The 16574-nt window shown below is 49.4% G+C and overlaps 1 protein-coding gene across 1 annotated transcript; it reads right to left on the bottom strand.

Moving 5' to 3' along the window:
- Positions 1-125: 125 nt before the first annotated feature.
- Positions 126-10286, bottom strand: Fbl (fibrillarin). The gene is made up of 9 exons (XM_005414084.2): positions 10164-10286; positions 5285-5452; positions 5084-5185; positions 4904-4998; positions 3780-3950; positions 2664-2796; positions 1541-1653; positions 375-520; positions 126-241 (listed from the first exon to the last, which is right to left on the bottom strand). The coding sequence occupies exons 1-9, from the start codon at positions 10171-10173 to the stop codon at positions 217-219; spliced, it is 963 nt and encodes a 320-aa protein (XP_005414141.1). The 5' UTR covers positions 10174-10286; the 3' UTR covers positions 126-216.
- Between the last annotated feature and the right edge of the window lie 6288 nt (positions 10287-16574).

Genomic DNA, 16574 nt, shown 5'->3' with positions numbered 1-16574 from the left:
TGTGCGAGTAACCTAGGAATGGAGCATGCGCTGCGTGACCACAAGAAACTTTAAACCCCAACGAAGCAAAGATGACCATGGGTGCATGCATCGCGTCGTCTATGATGGTCGCAGAACAACCAGTAAACAGAGCAACAGATGAGTCTTTTAATAGAAAAATCACACGTGCAACAAACAGTAGCAACACATCTCTGGGAATCTAGACAGCATTGAGCTTCAGTTCTTCACCTTGGGAGGTGGCCTGTGAGCAGAAGACAGAAATGAGGAGGGAGGAGTGCCACAGTTGTCACCGCCCTAGTATTTCCCAGGACCACAGCACTTTGGATGCAGGGGAGGGGGAGCACTGTCTCAGTGGATTACTGGGCTCTGCTCACCTGTACACACCCACAACCACAGCGTGGTCTCTCTCATATGGCTCTAGGGTCAGCTGTTCCTGGGGCTTCATGTTCTCCTGCTGCATCTTCTTCACTTCAGAAGCGAACACGGCCTCAGCTGAGGCTGTGGAGTCAATGCAGTTAGCCTACAGAGAAAGGATTTGACATCTGCACCAAGCTCTGGGCTGTTTTCCTTTTTGATGCTCTATAAGCCAGAAGTTTGTTTTCAACAGAAACACAAGTGAAATCCAGGTTTTGGAAATGTGGCCAAAGACTTCAAGAGCGCTATCATGGCTTTCCTCATGACAGCCCACCCTGTGTCCTCCAGGGTATACTTTTATCTTGCTTTTTCCCCTTCTACTGGGCCCAAGCTCGCTCTGCAGAGCCAGTTTCTTCCTCACTGTTCACTTTTACTTTGTCAAATAAATTTTATCACCGTTAAAAAAAAAAAAAAAAGTAGAAAAGTTTTTAATTCGAGGTCAGGTGTCCTACTTATCTAAAAGCCAGTATTTAAGTGGTGCTTGATCACATCTTTAATCTCAGAACTTCAGAAGACTGAGACCAAAGAACAATTCAAGTTCCACCTAGGCAACTTAGCAAGAAACTATCTCAAAATAAAAAGGGCAAGGGACGTAGCTCAGTATAAAGACCCTGGGTTCATTTCCCAATACCAACCAACAAACAAAACCAAAACCAAACCAAACCCCAACCTTATGTGCAAAATTTTTTTTCTCCTTCCTCTTAGTAGTAGTAATGCAGCCAGGAACAATAAAACAAACTTAGCAAAAAGCTACTATCACAGATGGTAGACCTGGTGAAAGGTCCATGGGAGTTCTCTGCATTTCAAATTATAATGCATTTTGAAAAATGCACCTCACATTTATCTCATCTCTATTCTGTGACAGGAACTGTTCTGGATACTTTGAATGTTGATTAATCTTACACCAATTCTTAAAAGATGATAGGACTAATATTTCTAATGTTACAAGCAAAGAAACTGAGTCAAAAGGTTACATAACGTGCCCAGAGTCACATAGTTAGCATTCAAGCACAGATGGTCAGCCTCAGCAATCATGCACTTCATCACCTACACTACTTGCCTCCTTAAATCCAAAAGTTACTTCCCTGGCATACAGCTACCCCATCTTCGAGTCCAAGCCCCGCACCTTAATGGAAATCACAAAGTGTCCTCCATTACGTAGGAAGGTATGGGCATTCAAGGCCACAATCCGGGTTTGATCTGGCTGGGCCACATCGGCGAAGATAACATCCACCATTGCTAAGGAGAGAGGACAGCAGTTAAAAGCTGCATCAACCAAAGATCTTCCCAGACCCTCCCATGAGGCCTGTGTTCCACCAGCAGGCTCCTGGGAGTCTCCCTGCTTCACTCTCCTTCCCCCAACTGGGAACCCCCTCCCTCCATGGTGCCCCCCGAGATGGGTCCAAAGCCCACAGTCATAACATTCATTCACTCCTCTTGTGAAACATGGTTGCCACCTACTCTGTGGCCAGCCCTGGGCCGGGCGTGGGGGACAGAGAGACGAGTCAGACCCGGACCCTGCCCTCGAGATGCTCCCGGGTCTGGGGGGAGATAGACACGGCATCAAAAAGACAATTAAGGTGAGCAGTTAAAGGCAAGAGTGTGGAAGACTTAAATGAAAACAAGCTGCAGAGCAGGGGGTGGAGGGGAGGCATGGAAAAAGCAAAGAAAAATGAGTGGAATGAAAAGTAACGTTTTAAAAGCAATGTGATTTTTTTTTTAAATGATGAAGTGGTATAAAGAAAACCTGAAAAGTTGGGAAAAGCAGATAGCAAATGTTCATATCAATAACCGCAGGGAACTTTACAAGGCTATTTTTCACTCTACTTTTAAATTTTTTCTTGTAAAAAAAAAAGTTACTAATATTCATAATGGGCTCCTCCAGGCCAGGCCAGGCCAGGCCATGCTGTTCATGCTAGCATGCCACATTAACGGCCCCCTAAAGAGGCTTTTAAACGGAAGCCCAGGTAGTGTAAAAGGTACCATGTTTTAGCAGGAGGCAGGAAGCGCAGGGGACCTATGAAGCCGGGAGAAGATCAAAGAAGAAGTGGGCCTTCCCGGAGCTCCAGGCATTTGTGGCAGGTACCAAACACCTCCACACCCGGCTCCGCTCCCCACTCTCCATTCCTGCACACTCAGGAGGCCTGCTCATCCACTCCAACTCCATCTGAATCCAGGCCCCGCTGATCCTTCCAGGAACCCTGTAGTGGCTTGTCCCAGCTGCCCTGGGCCACCCCCAGACCCCTCACCGATGAGCATGCGGTATTTGTGTGGGTGTCGAGCATCCTCAATCACGGGGATAATGTTGGTCCTCTTCTTGGCCAAGTTGATAAGATCGCGGCCAGAGCGGTGGGAGAACTCAACTGCGTAGACCAGACCATCCTGAAACGAACCCAATGATAATGCACAATGACACTGGTTCTCACGTACGGAGTGTGTACTTCGGGGCTCTATACTACACACAGCATCTCTTCAGACCCCCAAATCAAAAACATACCAACTAATGACTATGATTACGATGTCTGCATTACAGATGAATAAACTGAGGTGTAAAAACATGAAATCACTGACCAAGGGTTATTTAGCAAGCAGCAAAACAACACAATCCAAATTTGCCTGATGTGAGGGCCCAGGCTCTCCCACGAGAGGCTTAAAATCAGGCAGCGGACACACAGAGACACAGAGAGGAGGTTAACAAAAGCTAAGGGTATTTGCAATGCGAATGAACTTGTTTAATTTTCACAAAACCCTATTCTGGTTAAGCGGAGACAGGTTAGGAAACTTGCTGAAAGTCACATCATTATAAATTGCCTACAACAAGAGAGCCTGGAGTGTCTGACCACCAAATTTAACCGCCTGTACTCATGCCACACCTAAGAAGTGGAGGAGTGAAACACACAGGTACCTAGCATGCTCTACAGGAGAAAGCCGTACAGCCACACAGAAATGCAGGCCCAGAACTATGAGCACCAGCAGTTCTTTAAAGAGAAACCAGAAGACCAGAACTTTGGGGGTCTGAGTTTTTTCCTTTTTCTTGGACACAGGGTCTAGCTCATGTTACTCAGGCCTCGAATTTGCATCTTCTTGACTCAGCCTCCTGAGTAGATGGAATAACAGCCACGTACCATTATGCCCAGCTAGGGGCACGAAATTTTAACAAGGACAACCAAACTCTACTCTCCCAGCTTTGGGTCCCACTAGTGATGGTTAAATCCATGCCCATCTCTCTTCCCTCAAGACCTCAAGTTGCCCTATTCATAGGCACTGAAGGAAGGGCCTGCCCTACACCACATGGTGTGGGGAAGCAGCCAGGCCCCGACTGGAGATTGGCAGAGGCGGCCCACACCCCAAACCATCCAACTCACCAGGCCTACTATGTCGGAGACATGGGAGACTGTGGTACCAGAGGCCGCCCCGAGGTAGAGCACCTTGGCCCCAGGCTTGATGTGGATCTGGTCCACACCACCGAGGATCGCTGCAGCCAGTTTGGAGCGGAAAGGGTTCCAGGCTCGGTACTCAATTTTGTCATCTCCTTCCTAGGCCAGGAGAGATGAGGTGATAGTCAGTGCTAGGCTCTTCTGCAGATTACCCTTAACCTTAGTGCCCTCAAAAGAAATGGGGTGGCGCAGTCATCATCCAAGAACTGAACACGGGCACAGGGCAGGGACCGTGACAGAGGAGTGACTGTGAGCACAGTCTCTCGTGGATGCTGCCTACTCACAGAGAAGAGGCAACAAGGGAGTAAGCAGTAACAACGAGACCACCTCCTGTCCCAGCACCCGCTTACGCTGCCCCTGTTCCAGGCACTGGGGACGCCACAGCGAAGAAGACAGATTCAGGTCAGCCTTATGCACTAAGTATACACTAAAGTAACTAACTGCATCCTGCCACAGTAGGTGGGGACAGGTGCCGCCGAGAGACCGCACCAAGAGCGGATGGGAAGCACCGGGAGCAGCGTGAACAACAGGTGAGCATGAGAGGGTGGCCAGGAAGGTGACCTCTGACTCAGCCTGGAGGGGCAGAGGGCACCGCTCAAGAACTGCAGGCAGAGGGAAAATGACCAGGAAGACCCCACACAGCGGTGTGGCTGAGCACAGAGACAATGACACTACGATGGGCAGTAAACGCTGCTTTCGACAGGGTGACGTGAGATGGCATTGTCAGAAAGATCAGGAGACGCCAGACCAGAGACAGAGATGATGATACGGAAGTAGCCCTGCACCAAGCCAGGAGCGGGGTGGGCCAGGAGACCAGTGCAGCTAGCAGGCCCGTGGTCAGAGGGAGAGGAGGCATCGCCAAGGCACAGTGAGAACGCAGCACTTTCAGGCAGGGCTGAGCCTCAGAGGACGGAGGAGGGGAGCGTGCGGTCTGACCTGTGGACCGATGACCCCTGGCTGGCACTGGCACGTGCAGGTCACACAGAGGAGACCAGAGCACCGGGACACTATCAGCTGGGGTCTGGTGGCTTGCACAGGGGACCAGGCCTCACCGAAACAGAGACTCTCTTCTCTCCATAAACAGACTCTCCAGGGACCAGATTCTTGGTGACGAGTGCATCTTCCTTTCCACGACAAATGAAGACACCTGGGAGGGGGAGCAGACCAGGCTGAGGACGCCACGGTTCCACACCACCCCAGCCTTGCAGCAGCCGCCTGCCGACCTCCCTCACCCTCGTGCCGGTGAGGTTCCACCATCACGTTCTTCCCCGACTGGCTTCCTCTTTTTCCTCCCCGGCCACGACCACGACTGCCACCAGACTGGAAGCCTCCACCTACAAGAGAGAGAGAGGTGGTAGAAGAGCGAAACCCACAACTCTTCGCCCCCTGCGCCCAAGAAGGCCCTGTCCACCTCCCTCGCCAACCCCACTTACCCCGCCCTCCGCCGCCGCCGCCTCCTCCTCGGCCACGGCCTCTAAAGCCTCCGCCACCTCGACCTCGGCCGCCACCAAAGCCACCTCGGCCTCCACCACGACCACCACGACCTCCGCGGTCACCAAAGCCCCCTCGGCCGCCAAAGCCACCTCCACGGGGGCTGAAACCTGTGGGCGAAACAAAAACAGGTGTCAGGACAAAAGGCTGAATGGCACTCACAGGCAGCTGCGCTCCGGCGAGCTTTATCAAGGGGAGAAGCACATGTCTGTGGGCCCCAAACACACAGCCAAGAACGTCCACGGCGGCAGGGAACACAGGACGAGCTCATACGTCCAACAACAATGGACAAATAAAATGGAAAACAGCCGTAAGAGCAACGAAGACCTTCAGTTATACACACAGACAGGTAAGTCTTAGAATGACAATGTTAAGTGAAAAAAACAAGTTTCTACCAACCATACCCAAAGCAAGGCCCTTTTTATGAAGTTCAGCAAAAACTAGAACTAACCAATGCTATGCTCTGTTGATATCTGTGGCAGCCCCTCCACCCAAAAAGATAAAGGTGAAACTCATGATCTGGTTATAGCTCAGGAGGGAGACAGGTTTGGGGTTAGCCAAGAGGCAGAATATGGAAACAGATGCAGGTTACCGTCGATACTCTGGTGTTTTTGGTGGGATAGCAAATTTTTTTTTTTTTTGAGACAGGGTCTCACCACGCAGTTCAGGCTGGCCTTAACTCACAGCAATCCTCCTGTCTCAGCCTCCCAGTGCTAGGACTACAGCCATGTGCCACCACACCCAGCTGGAAGAGCAGGTTTATAGAACTAATTCTATCGTCTAGTGAACCCAAGCACAGCAGTGCACACTTAAAATTCCAGCATCTAGGAGGCTGAAGTAGTGCTATCCCAAATTCTAGCCCAGCCCGGGCAACTTAGTGAGACACTGTCTCAAAATAAAAAAAAAAATTTAAAAAAAAAAGCTGCAAATGCAGCTCCTTGTGAAAGCCCTGGGTTCAATCTCCAATTCTTCCCCTGCCCCCAAGTTAGTGAACGCTATGTATGTGAATGTGCTGTGGCAACAAGGTCCCCTCCAGCCTGGGAATATCTTCCTGCCTTCTCACCTTGACCTTGTTTATGGAAGAGAAGTGTCAACCCCCAAAGGAAGGAGGTTCAGCAGGACACAGTCCCCTGCCCACTCATCTCCTGCTCCCAAGCGCCCAACATTCCTCTCTTTAATGGTTTAAAAGACAAAAATGTCATTTTCTTTCTCTTTTATTTTTATTCTCTTTACTGGAAAATGTAACTTAATAGCTATTACTAATTTAATTTTTTAATTAACAGTTTAATTTTCAAAACTCTCAATCATAACAAAGAACTGCTTACTTTATCAAGGGAGGGAAAAGAAGGAAAAAACCCCAAATTGTCCTTTTAAAGGTCGGCAAAAATCTAGGCAGCTTAAGCCTTGATTATAGAGTCCAAAAGTTTAAGAAATAGATTATGAAAGACTTTATTTTTGTCACTTCAGGACAGAGCGAATATTGCTCACCAAATACAAAATGACCAAATTCTTCCTATACTAACAGATTTAATAGTCAACTCTTCCATGTGACTTCAAAAGCTCTGAAGTATTGTTCTGAAAAATTACATAAATTAGCTGGGCGTGGTAGCATTTGCCCATAACACCGGCACTTGGGAGCGTGAGGCAGGAGGATCACTGTGAGTTCAAGGACAGCCTGGGCTACATAGTGAGTTCAAGGCTAGCCTGGAACACATCCTGAGACCCTGTCTCAAAAATCTGGAAAAAATATTATATATGAGTCATTAAATCAATTTGAAAGTTAGTGATGGTTTAAAATTGTCTCACCATGTAAATTATTCAATTTTTCTTTTCTTTTTTTTTGTGTTTTTGAGACAAGGTCTCACTATGTAGTTCAGGCTGGCCCTGAGCTCACTTTGTAGCCCAGGCTGGCCTCAAACTCACAATGATGCTCCTGCCTCAGCCTCCTGAGTACTGAGATTACAGGCGTGCACCACCACGCCCCACCTTCAATTTTTCAATATAAACTTGCTAAGGTTTTTGTAAAGATGCATCTTGTTCACACCCTATGTTATCATCATACATCTTAATAATACTGAAGGTGAAAACGTAATTTCTTTCTCCTTTATTTCACTCTAGGCCTTTTCTGTTTCTTTGAAAATGTAATTTAGTAGCTGTTACTAATTTAATTTCTTGAAAATTTTAAAACTCCCAACCATACAATCAGCAAGAACTGTTTACCTTTTATCTCCTCCCCCTATGTTCCACATAGCAAGCAGCCAATAGATGATGGGGGCGGGGTGCTGGGGTTCAAACCCAGGGGCACACTACCACAGAGCTACAGCCCTGCCCCTTTCATTTTTTATGTTTTACTTCTAAGTTGCCCAGATGGGACTTGAACTTCTAATCCTCCCTCTCAGTCTCCAGGATTGTAAGTGTGAGCCACCACACCCACCTTGGATGATCTTTTTAAAACAGCAAATCAGGTCTCATCATTCGCCTGCCCAAATCTATCCAAAAATTTCCCACTGTGTCCAAAATAAAATCAATAAAATAAAAATGCCTTTCCCTAGGGTAAGTGAGCCACACCTTGCTTAATCCTTGGAACCCAGAGATTCAGATTTAACTGTGCCGAGTTTAGGGACTTTGGAGAGCTCCCCAGGTGATTCTAGGGGGTAACCCAAATTGAAAAGACCACCATGCCAGGAATCTGGCCTCTGCTGACTTCCTGGATGGGTCCTATGCTCTTCCCAGCAAAGAACAAACACAGCACAGCTCTGTAACTTATAACCTACCATTTGCTGTTCCCATGCCTGGCTCTGCAGAGAGCAGCAGGGCTCCTCACCTCTCCTCTGCAGCCGGACTAAAATGTTACTGACTCGGGAGGGCCTTTCTGGCCACCCTACTTACCCTGCTTTACTTCTCTGCATAGCAACGGTCACACATGGCACTGTTAATATTGTCACCATTGCCTCCCCCAACAGAATCAAGTCCAAAGGCACAAGGATTTTCAGCCAACACATCCTTAATGCCCTGCACAACATTCAACACAAAGTAAAGGCTCAATAAACATTACATGAGCAACTGACTGATGATGATTCTTACTTCCCTGGACCTACTGCGAGACCAGGTGATCCCTGGCCTCTCCCTTTATGTATTCCACAAAGGGAGGTCATTCATGCCCTTGCCATTTGTGACCTAAAAGAGTAAGGAAGGATCATTGGAGTCACTTTCTACCTCACAGCTGTAAAGACTAAATGACTTTATATACAAAAGCACCCCACCTAATATACAGCCTGGAACAGTTTAAATGTTATTTAAACTCAGAAGAATGAGATCCCCTCTCCCCCACTTACGGGAGAAGTCAATAGCTACGTCTGAATGTCTCCGACCTGACAGATCAGAGACCAGGCAAGTGTGGGGTCCATGGGGTGCAGTAGGCTTGAATGTAAACCTTCAGCCCCAGATACTCAACAAATCTTTTCAGATCCTAGGCATCTTACGACAATGCACCATGAAGACCTAAGACTCGCTCCTCAGAAAAAAGCACATATTCACACCAGTTTTTCTGGAAAGTTGCGGGTGGTAGTGCTCTCAGATTCCCTGGTTTGTAATCTGTTCTTGTTCCACAACCTTCCCTAGCTCCAAAATGGCGACTCCATCCTTCCAGTTACATCTCCCAAACCTTTGGTTAGTCCTGGCCGCTCTCTCACACACAATCTGCTGGCTCTATCTTCAGTATACCATCCCAACTCAGAAACTTTTTGTCAGCAAGTCCACTGCTACTTGCCCTAGTCCAAGTACCATCACCTCCGACGTTTCAGCAACAAAGACCCACTGATGTGTCTGCTTCCTCCCTTGCTGCCCTACAGTTTACACACTGAAGCAAGAAGGAGCCCCTTAAAAATGTCAGGCGCACTGCACTATACCCCTCCTCAATCTCCCACAGGTTTCCTCTCGCCAAGACTTGAGTCTTTAGTGAAGAGATGGCCTCTAACAATTTCTACAACTTCACATTCTATACCATGCAGTGGAGGAAGGCTGGAGAGAAGAAAGTGCATCCACCATTCCTGGGGAAATCAGAGTTCACAAGGGGGCTGCAGGCATGCCATGGTCTTAGCGGGATTACAGCTTAGCAGCCCCTACCCTTCTGCATGAGATCCCCCCAACACTGAAGAACCAGCCCCTGGGAAGGGGAGCCTCCGCTGTAAGAGAAACTTCACGAGCCTGGCATTAGCGGATGGAGGGAGGATAATCACAGGGCCTGAGCAGTGTTTTCACTCCCGATTTTCCGTTATTCTGTTGAACAACCTCACCTCCCCGGAAGTGTAGACAGCGGGGAAAGTGGGCCAGAAAGGGCTGCACATTACAAAGCGGGGTTCCTCATCCCCCCTAGCTTCTCAGAACCAGTTTCCGGACCCAAGATCGGGGACTCTCCATCTCCGACCCGAGGCAGATCCCCAAAATCCATGCTCAAGAGATCTAAGGCCCCAGATGCCTGGATGCACCTCTGGGTAAGGATCCTCAAATGCCGCCCCTAACCCCGTATCTAAAAACCGCCTCTGTTAAACGCATCCCTGAGCAGAACCGCCAACCCCAGGCTTAAGGCGCGAGCCTCACGAGGGTGACTCCGAGGCCGGTCACAAACCCCCCAGACCTCCCCAGGTCAAGACCGATCGCTCCTCTGGCAGAATCAGGACCCCCAGCCTACGCCCGCCCAGATCCAGGCTCAGAACACAACCCCCGCGCCCAGGCCGAAGCCCCGCCCCTCCGATTCAGGCCCGGCCTCCGGAATCCCGCTCGCCCTAGTCCCCCAGCCCAGACCCCAGCTCCGGACCGCACCCGGCCTCATGGTGAACGCTGAGCTGCGCGGCTCGTAGGGTCTGCGGCGTCCCTGTCTCCACGAGTCTGGAGCTTTCGCACGTGGAAAGGAGCGCAGGCGCGCGGTGGCGTGTGACGCGTGACGCACCACGTAGCCCCGCCCCCTGGTTTCCCTGCCTGCCCGGAGCTCCGCGCGCGTGCAGTGGGCGGGGATTTTGTAGACCCCGAGGTTCAGCCCCTTCTTGTCGCTGTCAGTGCTCCTATCTCTACCGCAAACCTGCTTCCGGTTTCCTTGTAGTGCGTGTGAGCAGCAGCCTTCCTACGGGTTCTGCCTTCTGCCTCACTTTCAGGTGAGCTGTCGGCTGTCCGCTCTTCTGGATAGAGATGTGATGTTTTATTCATTGACTGTGTTGGTGGGAGGAAAGCGTTGGGCTCGAACTTGCGACCCTCCTGCTTCAGCCTCCGAAGTGTTGGGGTTACCGTACAAGCATGTGCCACCATGCCCAGATGTAGTAAACGTTATACAACCGAGGGAACAGAAGGAATCTGCCCACCTAAGGCTCCCTCTGCACCCCAAAAACCTTCCCTCACCTGTTTCCACCTCTAAGAACAGGTGCACCTTTTCTGGGCTCCAGTTAATATCGTCAAAAAACATGTATTATGCACCTTCTACACACCAGACACTGTTCTAGGCGCTGTGAATACAGCAGTGAGTGAGACAGAAGCCCTTACTTTACTGGAGCTCATTTTCTAATCGAGGTGATGAATGTTAGAAGGCAGTAAGTGCTTTGGAAAAAATAAGAGCACTGAACAGACACAAAGATTGGGGGAAAGATGATTTTTTTTTTTTTAATAGGGTGATCAAGAAATGCGTTAGGTGACTCTTCTTTTTTTTTTTTTTTTAGACTGTCTCGCTATGCAGTTCAGGCTGGCCTTGAGCTCACTTTGTAGCCCAGGCTGGTCTCAAACTTGCAGTGATCCCCCTTCTTCAGCCTCCCAAGTGCTGGGATTACAGGCGTGCGCTACCACACCCAGCTCAGGTGACTCTTGAATAAAAAGCCAAAAGAGATGAGGAGTGAGGCAAGCACCACCGTAGGTGCAAAGGCCCCGAGGCAGAACAGATATGAAAGGTTGGAGGTGCCTTGACCACTGTCCTTGGGGCAGAGTGAGCAAGGGAGATACTGACAGGAAGTGGGGCCTGGGAGGTACGAAGAGCAGATTGCACAAGGCCTCGTGGCCCTGGTGAAGACGGATTTTACCACGAGTGAGATGGAGCCGTGGAAGTGGCCTAAGTGGAAAAGGCACATGACCTGCCAGGAAGTCATTCTGGATGCACTTGGGACACAGACTGTGGGAGCAGGGGTGGGAGGGGAAGGTCAGGAAGCGGCCCACTGCAGTGGACCAGTGAGGAGGCAAGGATGGGCAAGATTAGAGAGAGCAGGGGCAGAGGGTGTGATGGAGAATGAGCAGCTTCTGCATAAGCATTGAGAACTTTTTGCTTTGTGTGTTGGTTTGGGGCTTATTTTGCAAGGGGAACAACATAATACAGGACACATACTTTATATAATTATTTATAATAGTCACCCAAAGAACAGTATACAAAAGAGTGCAGGAAATCTGTCCACACACTAAGACCAAGGAATCCAGCTGAGGGCCTGGATCCCACAGCAATGTCCTACATGAGTCGAGCTGAGTACCCAGAGCTCATAACAATGCCTCCCATGAATCCAACTGGAGGCCCAGAGCCCATGACAACATCTCATGCAGACCTGTTTCACGGATCTGCTGGGAAAGCCCAAAGGTCAGTGGTGGAATCTACAAGGTCTGTGCCAGCAGGATGAAGGACCTGTGCCAGCAGGCTGAGGGATCTGCACTGGAGCCAGGAAGTGATGCTCAGAAGAACCAGAGCTCCCCCAAAAGGTACCACAGCCATCCTCGGCAACAGTGAAGTCCCGAGCTCCTCCAGTGATCAGGATGGCTGAGTTCCCATCAGGAAAGCCAACGCAGCAAGCTTTTCTGGGAGGCTAGCAGTGCACCATCTTCCCCTCCGGAACCAGGAAGCTATGCTCAAAGCGAGGACCAGAGCTCTCCAAAGTGAACTGAAGCCATTCTCAGTGCCAGTGAGGTCCTGAGCTCCTCAGAGGATGAAAACAGCCAAGTTCATCAGGAAAGCCAGCTCCCCACGGCCTCCCTCAGTTCCCAACAGCCTCCTTCTTCTTCTCCAGGTCTGCCTTTATGCTGCTGGCAACAGTCCCCAGGTGGGCCTCCCACACCCAGCACCACGCTTACTCAGTTCAGCTGGGGGTTGTAAGTTGACCACCAGTTATCAATCCACTACACTTTGCAATATCAAAGTATTAATATTGATCCATGTATTTAATTTGCAATTTAAAGTGGAAGTGCTAGTCAGAGAAGTTACTGAAAACCTTCAGGAGAGTCCACGGGTCTGTAGCCAAGATGCGGAGTCTATCCCCATCACTGCCATGCTGCTCTGGCCTAGAACAGGCCTGGGGAAGCTCAGTAAATGTTTATTGGCTAAGTGGAGGAACCGGTACTGTTTTGAGTTCTCTGTAAGGATATTCGAACTGCACAATGCCACCAATTTGCATAGGAACGTTCCTGGAAATTTGTTTAGACATTAAGATGGAAAATCTGTTTACACTCTAAAAAGTATGGGATGAAGTAGTTGACTCTATTCTGGATTTCTAGGAGCTGTGCAATAATTCAGACAGGTCCAATTCAGGATAATGTTACCCATTTCCTATGGGTTATACTGTTGGCCTTCTTTTTTTTTTTTCCTTTCAGTATTGGGGATTGAACCCAGGAAACTCTACCTCTGAGCTGCATCCCCAGTCCTTTTTATTTTTTATTTCAAGACAAGGTCTCACTAAGTTGCCCACCCTGGCCTTGAACATGAGATCCTCCTGCCTCAGCCTCAGTAGCTGGGATTACAGGCATGTGCCAGCGTGCTGCACTAATTTTTTTAAGGGACAAAAATACTCAGAATGCAGTGTGAATTTGGGTTGCCAGCCCTATGTCTTGGAATCCTGGCACCACTGCTGGTTCTGAGGTATTTCATCTTCTAATTTGCTCTGCAGGCCTCGAATTGGCACTGCCAATGAGTACTCAGCGAGCACCTGCTGTTCCAGTGCGGGGGACACAATTGGGGTTGAAATAGAGCCAGGCTCTGCTTCTTGGGGTTGCCAGTCAAGTAGAGGAGACAGACTGGCCCCACACCATGGCTGTCCATAATAGTTGGGACCAGGCTGAGCGGAGGCGCGGGCAGACAGGGCAGGGATGGGAAGCGCCTGGAGCGTTCCTTGACAGTTACATCTCAACTCCCTCGGAAGCTTCCTTTTATCTTCCTGGTCTAACCACCCTCTGCTCTCCCCTGAAGACACAGCCCTTCCAAGTAGAGACAGTTTACTCCTCTTCTACCCCCTTGCCCACAGGATCTGCAGATGGGATAAGATCCTCTTTGCTCTTCAATACCACTTCTAAACACCTTCTTTCTGTCCCCTCCCTAATCCTCTGACTTTGTTTTTTTGTTGTTGTTTGTTTGTTTGAGACAGGATCTCGCTGTGCAGTTCAGCCTGGCCTGGAGCTCACTTTGTAGCCCAAGCTGGTCTTGAACTCTCAACAATCCTCCTGCCTCAGCCTCCCAAGTGCTGGGATTACAGGCGTGCGCCACCACGCCTATTTTAATCCTCTAACTTTGAAGTTTACAGTCACAAGGTAACATCCGCTCCCATTTTTGTTGCAGGCTCCATCAACTCCCCAGGTCATTTCTGCTCTCTGTAATTTTAGCTCTGGCACCGCTGCCCCCACACTGCTCCTGTCATCATTGAATTTCAAATTCAAATTGATGATCCTTTGACCCTCAGGTCTCTCAGTACTCTGCCCTCCTCTCCACCAGGGACCTCGGCCTCCACCCAGCCTTTCCCTCCTGTGGTCACACTTAGACCCAGTGCTGCTCACACTGGGGTGACTGTGATAGTCCCAGAGGTCCTAGCTTGCTGGGAGAGAAAGACCCACATCCTGACAGTGACAGCCCCCAAACTACAGCCTCTACAGCATCGCATGTTGTAATTTTTATCCAGATGACCCCCTAGAGCCTCCTGCACACACAGGTCGGGGCTGCGGAGGTGATCAGATCACGGGGCGTGGTACTCAAGAGTGGATTAGTCCACTCAGGAGTTTATAGCTAAATGTGATAAATGTGATTCGGGAGGTGAAGCCTGGCTGAGGGAGGAGGATCACTGGGGGCGTGGCCTGGAAGGGCGCACCTCCCTCCCACCCTCTTCCCTTGGTAGCTGTCTGCCTCCCTCTGGGGCCAGCCATGAGCTCGTTCTCTCCTGGCATCCTCCCTGCCTTTGGAGCCAACAGAGTGTGGATTGAAACCTCTGCAAACTGTGAGGCAAAAGAAACCGTTCCTCCTTAGAGTTTTCGATGTTGGGTATTGTGTCTCAGTAAGAAGAAAGTGATGAAGACATCTCAGGTCTTTGCATGCACTTTCTGCCCATCGCCTCCTATGTCCTCACCTCAGTTTCTCTAAAATTAATGCTCCAGTGAGCCGTTAGTCTCAGCAGTCCACTAAGCTCACCACTTTTGCACCCATGCCCCATCCCCTCGTGACCTCGCTGCCCGCCGTCCGGCCAGACTCCCTACCCACCTTTCCCGCCACACCTGTGCTCAGCTCGTCAAACTCCGGCTCCACCTCTCCCCTTACTCTGTCCCAGTATCCGGACAGCTGAGTGTACATGGAGAAAGACATAACCACTGTCGCTGGCTCCTTAAAAAGAGACTCCTTGAAAGAATTGTCTGTACTTGTCTTCATTTCTCACTTTTCTCTTTAAGTCACATTTCCACCTCCATCACGGCACCAAAATGTCACGAAGGACTTCCACATTGCTAAAGCCGAATGGTACATTTTCTGCTCTCGTTTTACTAATTATCATCATGACACTCCTTCCTGTTTAACATGCCTTTTTCATTTAGCTTTCAGCACCTTCTCTTATGGTTCGGATCCAGAATGTCTCCCCAAAGTCTCATTGTGTTCAAAGGCTGATTGCCAGGGACGGGATTTGAGGAACTGAGTGGATGTGAGGGCTGTTCCCCTGCTCTCTGCTTCCTGGCTTCCTGGAGGTGGGCAGCTTTCTCTTGCTACGCCCTTCAGCCATGATGTTCCTGCCTTGGAGCCAGCCAAACACAGCCTGAAGCCTCTGAAACTGTGAGTCAAGTAAATTCTTCCTCCTTTAAATTGTGTGCTATTATCCAGGTGTGGTGGCACACATCTGTACTCAGGAGGCTGAGGCAGGGGCATTGTTGCAAGTCTGAGACCAGCCTGGGCTACAGAGTGAGCTCAAGGCCAGCCTGAACTGCATAGGGCGACCCTGTCTCAAAAAGACAAAAATAAAAAATATTGTGTGTTATTAGAGACCCGTGTAGTGGGTTCCAATCTCCTGCCCAGGTTACCGTGCACAGTGGGAAAGGAAACAGAGCAAGCACAGCAGGGATCTGGGAGGACCACTTGCTCTCTAGGAACAAAAGGCCCCGGGGGGGGGGCACCCAGACTCTTGGTATTTACTCATTACATCTGAGTCAAGAACAATGGGTGAAGGGTAGTGGGTGTTTCCTGGAACAGTAATGGCAACTACAGTGGGCTGGGAAGATCAAACATTCTTGCAAGGACAAGGATGAGAGTTTCTCCTGGTGCCTTGTCATCTTTAGCAGCTCTTATCTTGCCCTGTGAGTGCCAGGACAGTCATTAGCCCTGGGGCTTCCAGCTGTGAGCAGAAAACAGCAAGGAGCTTCCATGTTCTAATCTGACCCAAAAAGGCAGGGCAAGGACAAGGTTGGATGTGCCCCAAACTCAATTTATAATGTGGTCCCCAACATTGTATATCAGGTATTTTGTGCCAGCAATAAAGATCTGACCCTCTATGTCAGTAATGGTGATAGGGCAAGACAGACTCCATTTTTCTTTTCTGTAACTCCATTTTAAGAGAAACACTTAAGTTCACTTAAACTATAAATGAACTCCCTCCTTCACCCCCTCCCTAGTAGCTGACAATAAAACCTATCAAGGAAAAACATGGTCATGAAATAGGAACAAATAGTTCAAAGAAACTTAGAAGTAAGTTAAACGTTCAACCGCAGTGTTCACCCAGGGTCTGCCTGGCCGGCACCTGACTGACAACTTCTGGGAAATGTAAACCTTGTGACAATTATGTGGCATTCCTGTCAAACTCCCAAAACTGAGGTAATAAATTAATGTGGTGCTATGGTTGATACATTGTGTCAACTTGGGAAGTCTAGAGGTTTGGCTAAGTGACTTAGCAGGAAGCCAGGGTGCTTACTTTGTATACATCCTGAGCCTGTGGAAGAGGAGGGCATGGAGATTATGTGAGAGCTACACGCCCCTTAGGTGGG

This window comes from Chinchilla lanigera, unplaced genomic scaffold (genome assembly GCF_000276665.1).
Source record: "Chinchilla lanigera isolate Chin_1 unplaced genomic scaffold, ChiLan1.0 scaffold00177, whole genome shotgun sequence".
Lineage (NCBI taxonomy): Eukaryota > Metazoa > Chordata > Mammalia > Rodentia > Chinchillidae > Chinchilla > Chinchilla lanigera.
Note: the sequence above shows the minus strand (reverse complement) of the source record. Positions and strands in the feature narration are given on the sequence as shown.